General features: G+C 56.2%; 2 protein-coding genes across 5 annotated transcripts in view; one reads left to right on the forward strand and one right to left on the reverse strand.

The window, feature by feature from the left end:
- The first annotated feature begins 558 nt into the window (after positions 1-558).
- Positions 559-11,888, forward strand: Crlf1 (cytokine receptor like factor 1). Of its 3 annotated transcripts, none has more exons than XM_031340119.1 (9): positions 559-829; positions 6,042-6,323; positions 6,562-6,691; positions 6,826-6,995; positions 8,401-8,558; positions 8,627-8,795; positions 11,072-11,259; positions 11,355-11,402; positions 11,622-11,888. In XM_031340119.1, the coding sequence occupies exons 1-9, from the start codon at positions 706-708 to the stop codon at positions 11,640-11,642; spliced, it is 1,290 nt and encodes a 429-aa protein (XP_031195979.1). In that variant the 5' UTR covers positions 559-705; the 3' UTR covers positions 11,643-11,888. The 3 variants fall into 3 exon arrangements, with proteins under 3 accessions (XP_031195979.1, XP_031195980.1, XP_031195981.1); XM_031340120.1 differs by having other exon boundaries at positions 11,360-11,402; XM_031340121.1 differs by lacking the exons at positions 11,072-11,259; positions 11,355-11,402; positions 11,622-11,888 and adding an exon at positions 8,962-9,164.
- A 219-nt stretch (positions 11,889-12,107) lies between these two features.
- Positions 12,108-13,993, reverse strand: part of Rex1bd (required for excision 1-B domain containing) — a 2,784-nt gene continuing 898 nt past the window's right edge. The window contains exons 3-5 of one of the 2 annotated variants that reach the window (XM_031340123.1): positions 13,704-13,908; positions 12,804-12,880; positions 12,108-12,344 (exon numbers count right to left, since the gene is read on the reverse strand). In XM_031340123.1, coding sequence (XP_031195983.1) covers positions 12,326-12,344; positions 12,804-12,880; positions 13,704-13,908 — 301 coding nt within the window. In that variant the 3' untranslated portion in view covers positions 12,108-12,325. The remainder of the gene's footprint in view (positions 12,345-12,803; positions 12,881-13,703; positions 13,909-13,993) is intronic. The other variant, XM_031340122.1, reaches the window with a different exon arrangement.

Here is a 13,993-nt window from a genome sequence, read left to right on the forward strand (position 1 = left end):
GGAGACTGTAAGAGGTGGAATGAAGGCTTAGGGTGGGGACCGGTAGGACCCGTGCACCCAGGGCAAGGGGACTGGAGTAACCTTCAAACTCTCTGGGGAAGGAAGAAGGCTGAAAAGAGAGGATGAACGGGTTCAGGTACTGCCCGGTATGTGTGGGTGGGTGGCGAACCCAAATGGGTATGGGGACCCCCGTAAGAGGGGTGGGGAAGGAGGATAAGAAGGATCCTGGTAGACTGGAGGGGATCCTGGAAAAGCACCAGGGCTGCGAGCTAGGAACCCATTCGGAGTTAAGGGTACAGGATCCCAGATTGCGGGGTGGGAAGCCTGGGACGGGCGGGACCAGAGAGGGAGGTCCCACGGGCCGGTGGGGAAGGAGTGGGGGGCTTCGCGCAGGAGGATGGGACGCTCCGGAGTGGTGACTGGGCGGAGGCCGGGCGGGCGGGGCGCGCGGTGCCCGCGGGCGGTGGGAAGGCCGGTGCGGGGCCCACGATCACCCCCCCCAGGGGCCGGGCCGGGGGCGGGGCGGGGCCGGGCGGGGCGAGCGGCGCATTAGCGCCTTGTCAATTTCGGCTGCTCAGACTTGCTCCGGCCTTCGCTGTCCGCGCCCAGTGACGTGCGTGAGGACCCGAGCCCCAATCTGCACCCCGCAGACTCGCCCCCGCCCCATACCGGCGTTGCAGTCACCGCCCGTTGCGCGCCACCCCCATGCCCGCCGGTCGCCCGGGCCCCGCCGCCCAATCCGCGCGGCGGCCGCCGCGGCCGCTGTCCTCGCTGTGGTCGCCTCTGTTGCTCTGTGTCCTCGGGGTGCCTCCGGGCGGATCGGGAGCCCGTGAGTACCGTGCGCCCGACTCCCCACCTCCCCAGGGAAGCCGGGATCGGGCGCCCCGGGGGGTAGTCGCGGGGGATGGAAGAGGGGGCGCGAGCGCCACCTGGACGGCCCGGGAACAAAGGAAGGCGGCCCTCGGGGCGCCCTCACCTGTGGGGCTCACGGTACCACCACCCAGCAGTCCAAGAATACCCCGTTATACATCAGAGGCCTCTTATCTGGATCCCCTTTGAGAGGCTGTCCGGCCGGGCTTGTTTTAAAGGACATCGCAGTGTCCTGGGACCCTCTCCTTCAGGGTGCTGGGACGCCTCGGGTGCACGTCTGTGTCTTGGATATCCGAGCGGAAGGGAAGCTTCCCTTGGCCGGGGGCTCACGCTTGGGTGCTTTGGGTTGGGTGCTGGCGCAGGAGTGGGGTCCCCTCCCCCAAGAAGTGATGATCCCCGGGGGGAGGGTGGGGCGTTATCGTGAGCCCTCCTGTTCTGTCCGCCTGGCATGCGGCCCGGGGTCCCCCGGGACTTGACTCTCCGTGGGGCCGGCGCCGCCCCCTCCCCCCTATAGCGGACCCCATGCTTTGGTATCCTCGAAGTCCTCTCCACTGGTGGGGCTCACAACCCGTCTCATTCAAGCTGCGCTGGGTTGAGAGCCTCTAGCGACTGAAATTTCGGTAAGGAGCGAGAGAGAGCGTGTCCCGGCACCGCGAGCCCAGACTTCATTGTCTAAGGGGCACCCAGTGGGGGTCAGCTGCCGAGAGAACCCCACTGTCCTAGGAGGAACTCCTGGCTTTGAGCCCCCATCACCCAACGCACACTTCCCCTCCAGGATGCGGTCTCCATATCCAGACCCTCTCTGGGACACACCCAAAGACACACAAAAGAGCCCCACTGGCTTATGTCCCGTCACCCTGCCCTCCGACGCGCGCTGCAGCCCAGATGCGTATTCGCACACCATCGCGGCGTTCGCATTCCATCCTCTACACACACACACACACACACACACACACACACGCACGCACGCACGCACTCGTGGTCCCACATTCATTTCACAGGGGAGGCAACACCGGGGTACGCATATGGCCGAGTGCACAGGAGATCTTTCCCAACCACTCTCAGGATCCTAGCCGGAGACACAGGCCACACCGCAGGGGCACCACGCTGCGCCGCTGCTCCCGGGCTAGTAGTCTGTGCAGTTTGTCCGCGGTGTCTGTGGACGTCCTCCCTCTCCCGTCAGGGCACAGGGACCCACACTTCTGCTTGCCCAAGGCGTCTGGGCAGGTGATGTGGTGACACTCGGGACCTTTCCGGGGAGTTGGTGTTGCTGCCAAGCCTGGGTAGTTTTTGAATGCCACCACCAATAGCGCTAAGCTTTGTTTCCGGGAGGGCTGCAGAGCAACAGGCGAAGGTGGCGGAGTGGGGGTGGCGCGTGTGTGTTTTTTCCTTTAAGGGGGAGAGAAATTAAATAAGAGGGTTCTCACACCTCTGCAATCTGTTTGTACTTACGGTGTGTCTTAGCACCTGACCAGCCGGCCGGTGGGTCGTAAAAGTGTATGCAGGTACCAGCGGGACAGGAGATGGGGACCCCTGGGGGACGGCTGGGATGGAGGCCACCTTCCCGTTGGCCTTTTAGGGAATCTCACACTTTTCCCTTTTAAAACACATGGTGTTCTTTTTAATAACGGCAGCAACTCCGCATTGGGAAAGGGGGAAAGACGCTTGATTAGGCCCCAGCTTTGCGGGGGGGCGGGGAAGGAGGGGAGGAGGGAAGAAAAAAAGGAGGGTGTCTCCCTCTCCAGGCTTAGGGGGCTGCTGTCAGCTGCTGCTCTTGTCTAGCTTGGCATGTGTGCGCCCCAGTCCCCAGTGGCCTTGGTCCATTGTTTGTGGAAGCCAGGAGGGAGACTGGAGTCCTCTATCTCTGGGTACTCCAGAGTCAGGCTCCTGCTTCCCAGTCCGAGACCAGAGAAAACGTCTTCCCTGTTTTACGGAGGGAATCAGGGAAGGGGGTGCCAGGTGTACTAAGTTCTGTTGAGGTCTGTACCAGTCGCTCTAAGGAGAAAGCTTGGGTTGTCCTGTCCAAGCTGGCTTGGCCTTGCCCCCCTCCCCCTTCAAGCCACGAAGGGCAGCTGCGGGGGGAATCCAGGGGAGGCTGGTGTGGTAAAAGGGCATTACCCCCCCCCCAGCAGGACCCCCCAGAGAGCCCCCTTCCTGGCCAGACAAAGGCCGGGGAGGGACAGAGGGGTGTGATCATCGCCCAGGAGTGCAGGCAGTGGGGTCCCGGGTCGGGACAGTGCCTCCCACCCTGCTGAGGGGGGCGCCCAGGCAGGAAGCGGTGGGTGGGCCGGGGTAGAGACGCTGGCACGTCCCAGTTCATGCCGAAAGAATTCTGAATTAGCGGGCGGCTGGCTGCCTGGGACCTCCGGGGCGGCCCCCTGGCCCCCGCCGCCTCCGCTCTGGCCTGCTCCTCCTGCTCCTTCGCACGGACGCTGAGACCTCCGCTGAGCCCTGGGACTAGCCCCAAATCCAACTGCGATTGCAGGCTTCAGCAAGACCCGCCTCCTCCCAAGGCCAAGTTTGCCCGGGAGAAGTCATTCAGGGCCTGGACCAGAACCATGCGGATGCCACCTCATCCATGTGCGACATGAGGAACCGTCCAGGGCTGCAGTTTAGCTTCTTAATGAGAACCTGGGGGGTGGGTGCAGCCCCTGTTCTCTGAGCCTCTTGGGGAATCAGTTTTTTATTTTTGTTTTGTTTTTGTTTTTGTTTTTTTCCCAATTCTCTTTGACCTCTATTCCCACCCCAAGACTCAGTTTTCCTCGCTAAGGGTTAAGAGCCCCGCAATCTTCCCTAACCTTTCCTTTGCTTCTACCCCAGGGCCTTTGCACATGGAGCCTCACCTCTCCCCTTGCCCAACTGGGGCTACTGCCTCCCTGCCTTTGGCTCTTGGTAACTGTTCCCAGGGCTTCAAACACACAAGGCTATAGCCCCAGGTCCCTTTCTTCTTCTTCCTCCCTTTCTTTTCTGACTTTCTTTTCTTCCTTTTCTTTCTTTCTTTTTTTTTTTTTGTTTTTGTTTTTTTGAGACCGGGTTTCTAGGGTTAGCCCTGCCTGTCCTGGCACTTATTCTGTAGACCAGGCTGACCTCAAACTCACAGACCCACCTGCCTCTGCCTCTCCAGTGCTGGCACTAAAGGTGTGGGCCACCACCACTAGTAAGGATAAGTGTTTTGCTGTGTCTTTATTCCTATGATGACCTCAGTTCCTGGCATCCTGTAGGCTCTGAATGAATGAATGAATGAATGAATGAAGCTTGAACCTGAGTAAAAAAAAAGAAGCTTCAGAGAACTGAATGGAGTTAGGTTCCCAGGGCAGCCTGGCTTGCTGGTCTCATGGGAGCTTCCTGTGAAACTCCCCCACACCTCCCACCACCCTGCCATCCTGTGTGGCTGACAAGGATGGCCACTGACCAGATGGGGAAACGGACTCAGGGAGGCTTGGAATGCGTTCCTCTCCTCATATCCTAGTCCTTGCTGTCCCTCTGAGGTCCCAGACGATGAGTAGGGTTGATAGGCAAGAAGGGGGAAGTCCCTCAGGGTTGGTCACTTCCAAAGTGGCCACCATAGTGGCCCTAGGAAATCTGCTTGTGGAGAGTCAGGACTCCTGTTGGGAGTTGTAGAGGGCCTCACAGGTGGGCTTCTGTGGCTGTCTCTTCTCTTGTGGCTCCACACACAGGAGCTGACCATTGCACAGTCCCCGTGTGTGAGCGGGGCACAGGGGGAAAAATGAAGGCTCAGCCCCTCAGCTTACCCTTCCCAGTTCACCCACAGGGCTCGCCTCCCCTCTCTGGACAGCATGGACTGGCCTCAAAGTTGCGATTTCCCTACCTTGGTCTCCTGGGTGCTGGGATGACAAACATTTACCAGGGTAGGACTTTCCATTTTAGATATGTATGAGGTTAGGGTGCCAGAGAAAAGACACCAGAAGAACAGACAAAGAATAAAAATAAGAGAAGAAGGAAATTGGTAAGCCAGGCCATGCTTGGGTGGTTCATGTGTGATCCCAGAACTCTGGAGGCTGAGGCAGGAGGGTGCCAAGTTTCAAGGTATTGTGGTCTAGGTAATGAGACCCTGTTAAGAAATGAAAAGAAATAAAGCGAAAAGAAAATGTTTATAGGCTGAGACAGCTTGGTGGGTAAGGGCACTTGCCTCCAATCAAGACCACTTCAGCTTCATCCCTGGGACTCCATGGTAGGAGGAGAAAGCAGGCCCCAGCCAGCTGACCTCCACACGTGTGTTACAATGTGTACACACACAGAAAACATAACAAATTCATAGACAGTGCTTACTTAGGTTTGAGTAGGCATTAATGACTGATGTTTTTAAATTTTTTATTTGGTTTTGGTGGGCATGAAAATATACTTGTTTGGTTTTGGTTTGGTTTGGTTTGAGTTTTTGTTTTTTGTTTGTTTGTTTGTTTGTTTGTGTTTTGAGACAGGGTTTCTCTGTGTAGCCCTGGCTGTCCTGGAACTCTTTCTGTAGACCAGGCTGGCCTCAAACTCCGGGATTGGCCTACCTCTGCCTCCCAAGTGCTGGGATTGCACTGCCACTCAGCATACCTACTTTAATCCCAGCATTTGAGAGGCAGAGGCAGACTAATGTCTGAATTCCAGGCCAGCCAAGGACACAGAGTGAGAACCTATTCTCATCCTCCCCCAAAACCTCAAAATGTATTTGTGCTTATGTATGTACATGTGTGTTGCAGCATGTAAATGTCCAAGGACAACCTGTAGAAGTTAATTCTCTTCCTTCACAGTATAAGCCCTGGATTCAAACTAAGGTCCTCAGGCTCAGCCACAGTCCCCCTTATGTAATGAGCCATTCCACTGGCCCTTGATTGCCTGATGGATTAATTTTTGAGATAAGATCTCCTGTAGCTCTAGCTAGGCTCAAACTATGTACTCCAGGGTTATCTTGAACTGCTGGTTCTCCTGCCTCCACCCCCAAGTGCTGGAGTGACGCTCAGGCAGCACATCTCTGGGGGAGGGGCTGGTCTTGGCTGATTTTGTTGCCTCAGCTTCAAGAGCGCTTGGGCCTTATTGTTTCTATTCTTTATCTGTAAAATGGGTGAATACCTGCTCAAGACTTCCTGACTCTTGGATATCTGGGTAGAGTGAGGGACTTGAAGTGGGCTCATCCCACGCCTGATAAGTATCTTCTTTGACTCCAGACACAGCTGTGATCAGCCCCCAGGACCCCACTCTTCTCATCGGCTCCTCCCTGCAAGCTACCTGCTCTATACATGGAGACACACCTGGGACCACCGCTGAGGGGCTCTACTGGACCCTCAATGGTCGCCGCCTGCCCTCTGAGCTGTCCCGCCTCCTTAACACCTCCACCCTGGCCCTGGCCCTGGCCAACCTTAATGGGTCCAGGCAGCAGTCGGGGGACAATCTGGTGTGTCATGCCCGAGATGGCAGCATTCTGGCTGGCTCCTGCCTCTACGTTGGCTGTAAGTAGGGTCCCAGATACCCAGGGACAGATGGGGATGGCAATGACAGATTTAGAGAGTAGAGCTTGGGTCCTCTGCCCTGGAGTAGAGCCATGGACAGTCCCAGGTGGAAAAGGAGCTAGCATGCAATCAAGCATGGTCACGCCCAGTACAGGCACTGCGGCTCCGGGACAGCTGTGGCTGCAGTCTCCCTTGTGGACCCAGCTGCTTTTAAAAAGCTGTCATCCTTTGCTTGCAGTGCCCCCTGAGAAGCCCTTTAACATCAGCTGCTGGTCCAGGAACATGAAGGACCTCACTTGCCGCTGGACACCAGGGGCGCATGGGGAGACATTCTTACACACCAACTACTCCCTCAAGTACAAGCTGAGGTGGGTGCCCAGCCAAGCCTTGCTGTGTGACTTCTGGCAATTCTTGCCTTCTCTGATCAAATATGTTCCTGTTGAAACCTGGGATTGCAGGAAACAGGTCTAAGGACTCAAAAGGGACTCTCCCGCCTCCACAGGTGGTATGGTCAGGACAACACATGTGAGGAATATCACACCGTGGGCCCTCACTCATGCCATATCCCCAAAGACCTGGCCCTCTTCACTCCCTATGAGATCTGGGTGGAAGCGACCAATCGCCTGGGCTCAGCGAGATCTGACGTGCTCACACTGGATGTCCTGGACGTGGGTGAGCCCCCAGTGTCCACCTGGTGTTCTGCCCTAGATCCAACAGCCCCTCCCCAAGCCTTTTTGGTTCTTCTAGAGATCTTAGCCACAGCCATGGTAGGTTGCAGGGCAGTGGTTGTTCATAACTCCATGCAAAGGCTTTCCCCTCCAAGACAGTCAAGATTACCCCCCCCACACACACACACACACAACTCTGCAGAAAACACCTGGCCTGATCACCCTCCTTCTCAACAGCCCAGGTGTTCAGGAGGGAGTCCTAGGGGATCGAGAAGGGGCGCCCAGGTCAGAAGGCGCCCCAGGAAGCCGAGGCCTTGAGCTGGGGGGGGGGCGGTGGCGAGAGTTGGAGGCAGGAAGCGGATGATCCCTGAGCAGAATTGGGCCTAATCTAATTAGGGTGTTCCCAGCCCAGAGCAGCCTGGGCCATTTAACCCTTCAAGTGCCTCACTGAGGACTCAGGGGAGAGATCAGCTTGTACTTTCTTCATGGTCCCCCAGAAGGGTTCCTGGGTGTCCCTGGCTCATTCCCACATCCCAAAGTTTTTGTGTCTTCCTGACATCTAACCCTCAGTTGTGCCCTGTGGCTGTCACAGCTGCCTGGTGGAGGCTCTTGGTAATGTACAAAGCCACAGAGGTGGGTACGGGGTGGGGATACATAGGGATGGAGTCAAATAGCACCTCCAGGTGGAGTGACATATCATAAAGCTTGTCACCCTGAGGCTCAGAAGGCCTACACAAGATGATCACAATTGTTGAAACCGCTCTAGGCTATGTAGTGGGACCCTGGCTCAAAACACAGACAGTAGCTTCAACCGTCAGCTTGTGACTTAATGCTGGAACTTAGGGCCTCACAGGTGCTGGGTGATGCCCACAGGTGCTGGGTGATGCTCACAGGTGCTGGGTGAGCCTCACTCCTGTTTAGTGAGACCTTTGCTGCTAATCTCCACCCCAGCTGGACAGGCTTGCTGCTCTGTCTCCTTGAGGACAGGATTGTGTGTCTTCTATCACAGACAGTAACGGTGATAGCAGCAGCTGCTGCTGGCTGTTTCTGGAATATTAAATGACAGTTGTCTATCAGGCCTGGGTGAGTAGCTAACAGGGGTGGGGGATGGGGGTGGGGTGGGGTCTGGAAAACGCAGATAGGATCACAGGAGCCAGTGCAGCCTAGATTACACCACTGGGAGTTCTGTCACTAGACAATTCTCACCAAGTAGAGTCCTCAGGGCTGGGTGCACTGCTTGCAAGCTTTTAATGCCAGCATTAAGGGAGGCAGAGGCAGAGGCAGAAGGGTCTCCCTGAGTTCAAGGCCATCCTGATTCATATAACAAGCTCCAGGCCAGCCAGGGCTCTGCAGTGAAACCTTGTCTCAAAAACAACAAAAACAAGTGACCAGGCTTGCTCCACCCCCAGTGACCACGGATCCCCCACCCGACGTGCACGTGAGCCGCGTTGGGGGCCTGGAGGACCAGCTGAGTGTGCGCTGGGTCTCACCACCAGCTCTCAAGGATTTCCTCTTCCAAGCCAAGTACCAGATCCGCTACCGCGTGGAGGACAGCGTGGACTGGAAGGTGCCCGTCCCGCCCCGGACCCGCCCCTGACCCCGCCCCCCGCATCTGACTCCTCCCTCACCGTGCAGGTGGTGGATGACGTCAGCAACCAGACCTCCTGCCGTCTTGCCGGCCTGAAGCCCGGCACCGTATACTTCGTCCAAGTGCGTTGTAACCCATTCGGGATCTATGGGTCGAAAAAGGCGGGAATCTGGAGCGAGTGGAGCCACCCCACCGCTGCCTCCACCCCTCGAAGTGGTGAGCACCTCTCCAGGGCTGGCTGGCCCGTGGAATCCCTAATCCAGCCTGTTTCCTTTTTTTCCCTTTTTTGAGACAGCCTCTCCAGGTAGCACATGCTGGCTTTAAACTCAGTGTGTAGCCAAGGATGACCTTGAACTCCTGGTCTTTTTGTCTCCACTTCCAGACAATGGCTAGCGGCCATCACCACCCTTGGGAGACTAGCCATGTTACACTTATGGCTCCGGATTCTATTTAGCCTGACATTTGGTGAGAGATGGAGAGCAACAGTGTGACCTGTTGGAAGAGAACTGAAAACAGGCTGTTTTTAACCCCAGTATCCTAGACTCTCTAGAAGTTAACTTTATATAAAAATAGATTATACAGCCAGTTATCACGTGGTCGCAGGGCACCTTTCGTCCCACTTACACAACCGAGATAGACCACAGTGTCTTGTGCCTACCACATGAGGGTCTTGACTGCTCGGCCATCCCTCCAACCCTTAATATAAGGTAACCTAGGCAGCTTTAATATTTGCAATCCTCCTGCCTCAGCCTCCTGAATGCTCAGAAACCAGGCATGAGCCCTGTTTCTCCTCTCTGGGTCCCTTTCTCAAGGTGGGAGGGCCTAAAGTTGACTTCCTTTGACTTCCTTTGTCCTGCAGACTTTCTAAGCATTTTCTAATATGAAATACAGTGCTTAAAATGTCTGGCCTCGGTTTCCCCATCTGTCAGGTTTAGGCAGCGCGGCCCAAGGCTAGTGCCCGGCACTTTAGTATTTGAGGCAGCAGAGGAGGAGGCTTCCATCCCCCACCCTTTTCTACTGGTCCCTAAGGCAGAGAGAGAGAGAACTCTTCTACACTGAAACTTTGAACTCACACCGACGCATATGCTCGGTTTGGTGATGATGAAATAATGGGGAAACTGAGGCTCAGAGAAATTCATGGAGGAAGAGGGTCAAAACCAGCTCCAGGAAGCTCTCCAGCCCCCATCCGGGCCTCTCCAGGTTCTGTGCTTGGCGGGAGTGAACACAGCTGGGAGGGGCCGGAGCCTTGGAGCTTTGGCCCTTGCTCGTGCCCAGCACCTGCGATTCTTGCACGGGAGCCAGCAGGCGGCTGCGTCCGCCCGGGAGACTGGGGAGGCCGGGGGTAGGGTTGGAGGGAGGTAAGCAGGGGCTGTGGGGGCTGAGGCTTGTGCCAGGGCCTGTCAGCGAGTCCCCAGTTTTATTTATGGCGTGAGGCCGATGTCCTTATCCGCTGGCCTGCTGGGGGATGGCTGCGGCTGGGGATTGGACCCAAGGGCTGGCCTCCCACTCGGTTCTCCCAGCCCACTCCATGTCACACCCGAGCATTCTCTCAGGCTTATCTTGGGGACCCCGCCCCTTGGTCTGTGCTTTGCTGTCTGTCTCCATTTCTGTCATTCACTTTCCCAGAGCCCCCCCTTTTTAAAAAACACTTTTAATATAACTAAACAACAACAACAACAAAAGATTTATTTATTATTATATGTAAGTACACTGTAGCTGTCTTCAGACACACCAGAAGAGGGCATCAGATCTTATTACGGATGGTTGTGAGCCACCATGTGTTGGATGGGATTTGAACTCAGGACCTCTGGAAGAGCAGTCAGTGGTCTTCACCACTGACCCATCTCTCCAGCCCCATAACTAAACTTTTTAAATTGCTTGTTTTTGTATGATGTGTGCGCGCCTTCGTGAGCGTGCATGCCGCAACAGCACACACGTGAAGGCCAGAGAACTTTTGTAAGTAGGCTCCTTCCACCATGTAGGACTAGGGCTGGCGACAAGCGCAGTTACCCACTGAGCCATTTGACCAGCCCCTCACCCCTCACTTCCCACCCCGTTTGGATAGTCACAGGTAATCGAAGGTAAATCGCTGGCTTTAATTTCGCAGCTATCCTGCCTCAGCCTACCAAGTGCTGTGCCACCACGTTTGTGGGAGGGGCTGTCCTCCCAGTGACTGGGGGTACAGTCCCAGGATCTCTGCTTTCTGGGTCTTTCTTTGTCTTGGTTTGTCCCTTGCTTTGTCCGTGTCCCTAGAGTCTCTGGTCCCACTTAGTCTCCATTGATTTCCTTTCCGACCGAATACTCGGTTTTGCCTCCCAGTGCTTTGCCTGTCTCCATCACCGTGGCATTGCCATCCCTCTGGGTGACGCTGGGTCCAAACCTGACACCTTTCCCAACTTTCCCCGGCCGAAGCTGGTCTGGTATGGGAGGCTGCCGTCCCGCGCGCGCCTCCTGCCGGCCGCGCCCCGACACTGCCGCTCCATTCTCTTTAGAGCGCCCGGGCCCGGGCGGCGGGGTGTGCGAGCCGCGGGGCGGCGAGCCCAGCTCGGGCCCGGTGCGGCGCGAGCTCAAGCAGTTCCTCGGCTGGCTCAAGAAGCACGCGTACTGCTCGAACCTTAGCTTCCGCTTGTACGACCAGTGGCGTGCTTGGATGCAGAAGTCACACAAGACACGAAACCAGGTAGGAAAGTGGGGGAGGCTTGCGTGGGGGTGAAGGAGCTGAGACGGAGAGACTCCGGTGTGCACCCTCCACAACACTGCGCTCTTCTTTCCAAGCACAGGACGAGGGGATCCTGCCCTCGGGCAGACGGGGTGCGGCGAGAGGTAAGGGGGTCCGGGTGAGTGGAGGCTGCCGCAGTCTAGATGTTCACTTCCCTCGGTGTTGCTCAATGGGATCTCTTAACACTCATTTAGCTTATGTACCTACTGCATGCACCTACTGCAAAGAAGCTCTGGGCTTTACTGCATCATCAAGGTGCTGAAAGGGAGTCATGTCAACACTCCCAGAGCCCAGGCTTAGTGTGAACTCTTTTCTGCCCTTAGGTCCTGCCAGCTAAACTCTAAGGATAGGCCATCCTCCTGCTGGATGCAGACCTGGAGGCTCACCTGAACTGGAGCCCCTCTGCACCATCACTTTGGGGCAACGAAGAAACATACCAGGGGCTGGGGCACAATGAGCTCCCACAACCACAGCTTTGGTCCACATGATAGTCAACCTTGGGTGTACCCAAATGTGGGTAGGGTTTGAAGTAATGACCTTGGTTCTGCAGGGCCCTCCAAGAGTCTCTTTAAATAAATGAGTTGTTCAGATCCTGATGGCCAGTTTGTTTGGGGCCAGTGTGCTCTGGGGAGGGAGGGGGGCTGGTACACCCCCACCCCCTCTAAATTTCAGTCCTGTTTTCTAGAACACTACCTGTCCCGAACTCCCTGGGGGTGTGAAATCTTACACCTGCTCTCCCAGTTTCCTTGGAGAATCCCCCTCCACCCCCCAAGATGGCCGACCCATCATCCCAAGATACAGAGCCGATGGGAAAGCTGCAGAGAATTCTTTATTGCGTGAGGCGCATTGGAGGGCAGCCCAGCAGGGCACGACCCCAGCCAGCTGGCGGTCAGGGCTGGGCTGGACGCCATGGGCCTCTTTTCCCGGCTTCCTCTGGTCCCTGGGGAGCCGCCCTCACTCGGCAGATTCGGCATCAAACCTGAGTTCCTGCAAAACCTCGCTGATCGCCTCCATGGTTTTAATTACCCTACAAGAGCGGATGGAAACTATAAATAAAACCCAGATGGGGTGAATTAGCTGAGCTGCACAGCTAGCGGGGAGGGGGCTATGGCAAGCTTTGGGCCCTCCTGCCTGCTGCCAAACCTCAAGCCCAGCCTGGGAGCATGCCCAGGAGGCTGGGTGGCTCGGTGGGTCACAGTGGGCTCGTGGGAAAGGCCATGGTGGGGGGAAGGGGTGTGTGTCACAAGTAAGTTGGGATGTTTGTGCATGCCTGCCTATGCATAGAGACCTGCAATAGAACTGTGGGGGTTTACACAGGAGAGCAAGTGTGGCTGTGGTCACGTTCAAACTCCCGAAAGCAGTGGAAACTAGGCGACATGATGTGCATGCACATCTGGGAACACCAGAGTGCAGGTCAGAGTGCCCACCCTCTCTGACTGGGTCAGCGCTAGGCCGACCCAAGGTGCCAATCTAAGGTGGCAGACCAAGGGACCAACAGGGCTCACTTTATTTTCAGCTGGTGCAACTTTTCAGGGTCCTGTTCTGACACTCCTGGTGTCCCCATCACCTGCAGCAGCGCCACCTGGAGGGGGAAATGGAAGTTGCGGCAGACATAAGTCACCCAGAGGGAAAGAGGGCCAGGAGTGGACCCTAAGGAGAGGGAAGTTTGAGTGGGAGGTAGCATATAGATTGCTTTTAGGGCTCTCCTGCGGAAGGGGGTACAGAATATGGTCACAGTTTGGAAAAGCCAGGGAATGGTGGCAGGTATGTTAGGTGTGGTTTCCACCCCAGTGGTGGGACAGGGAGGTATAATTCTAGGATGGAAATAAATCTGGGACTCTGCACGACATGGTTTACAGTGGGCAAGTTCCTCCCCTGCTAACATTGGCTGCAAGGTCAGGGTAGCTGGAATCTTGAGATATGGGTCAAGGACCAAGGATGATAAGTGTCTGAGGATATTTGTGGAAGAAATAGTTTGTGGCTGGGTAGTGGTGGTACACGCCTTTAATCCCAGCACTTGGGAGGCAGAGGCAGGTGGATTTCTGAGTTCGAGGCCAGCCTGGTCTACAGAGTGAGTTCCAGGACAGCTAGAGCTATACAGAAAAACCCTGTCTTGAAAAAACCAAACCAAAACAAAAGAAGTAGTTTGTGGGTTCCAATGGTGATAACCCAGAGCTGGAGAGGGACTTAAACAGCCACAGTGGTGGGCACCTTGGGTTCCTGGGGTTCTTAGGATAGCTTTACTGAGGGCTAGTATAATTAAGGAAGAATCTGGGAGGGAAATGTAGGCAGACAGAAGAGAGCGAGCGGGAGAGGGCCCAAATGTATAGAGGTGTGTGGCAAAAACAGTAGTGGATTGGGGTGGCTGGGAATGGGTTGTGGTCCATGAAGAGAGGAGGTCTTACCGTGGCCAGGCGCGTCTGTTCTAGCTCCTGCAGGTTACGCACATGGCGTGCGAGCACCGGTTGCGCTCGAGGCCCCGCCAGCTCTGCTTCCACTGCCAATACCTCCCGCGAGGCAGCGGCGAAGGCCTGGGTCACCTCGTGCACGACACTCCGGTAACTCGGGAAGTCATGGTGCGGATCACTGAGCAGGTACTGACGGTGAGCTCTGCAGTGGGCGGGGAGGACGCTGAACCAACAGGCTGATTCGCAGACCACGCTCCCTGCTCCAGCCACCAGGAAGATCCCCCCCC

This window comes from Mastomys coucha, unplaced genomic scaffold, assembly GCF_008632895.1.
Source record: "Mastomys coucha isolate ucsf_1 unplaced genomic scaffold, UCSF_Mcou_1 pScaffold22, whole genome shotgun sequence".
NCBI lineage: Eukaryota > Metazoa > Chordata > Mammalia > Rodentia > Muridae > Mastomys > Mastomys coucha.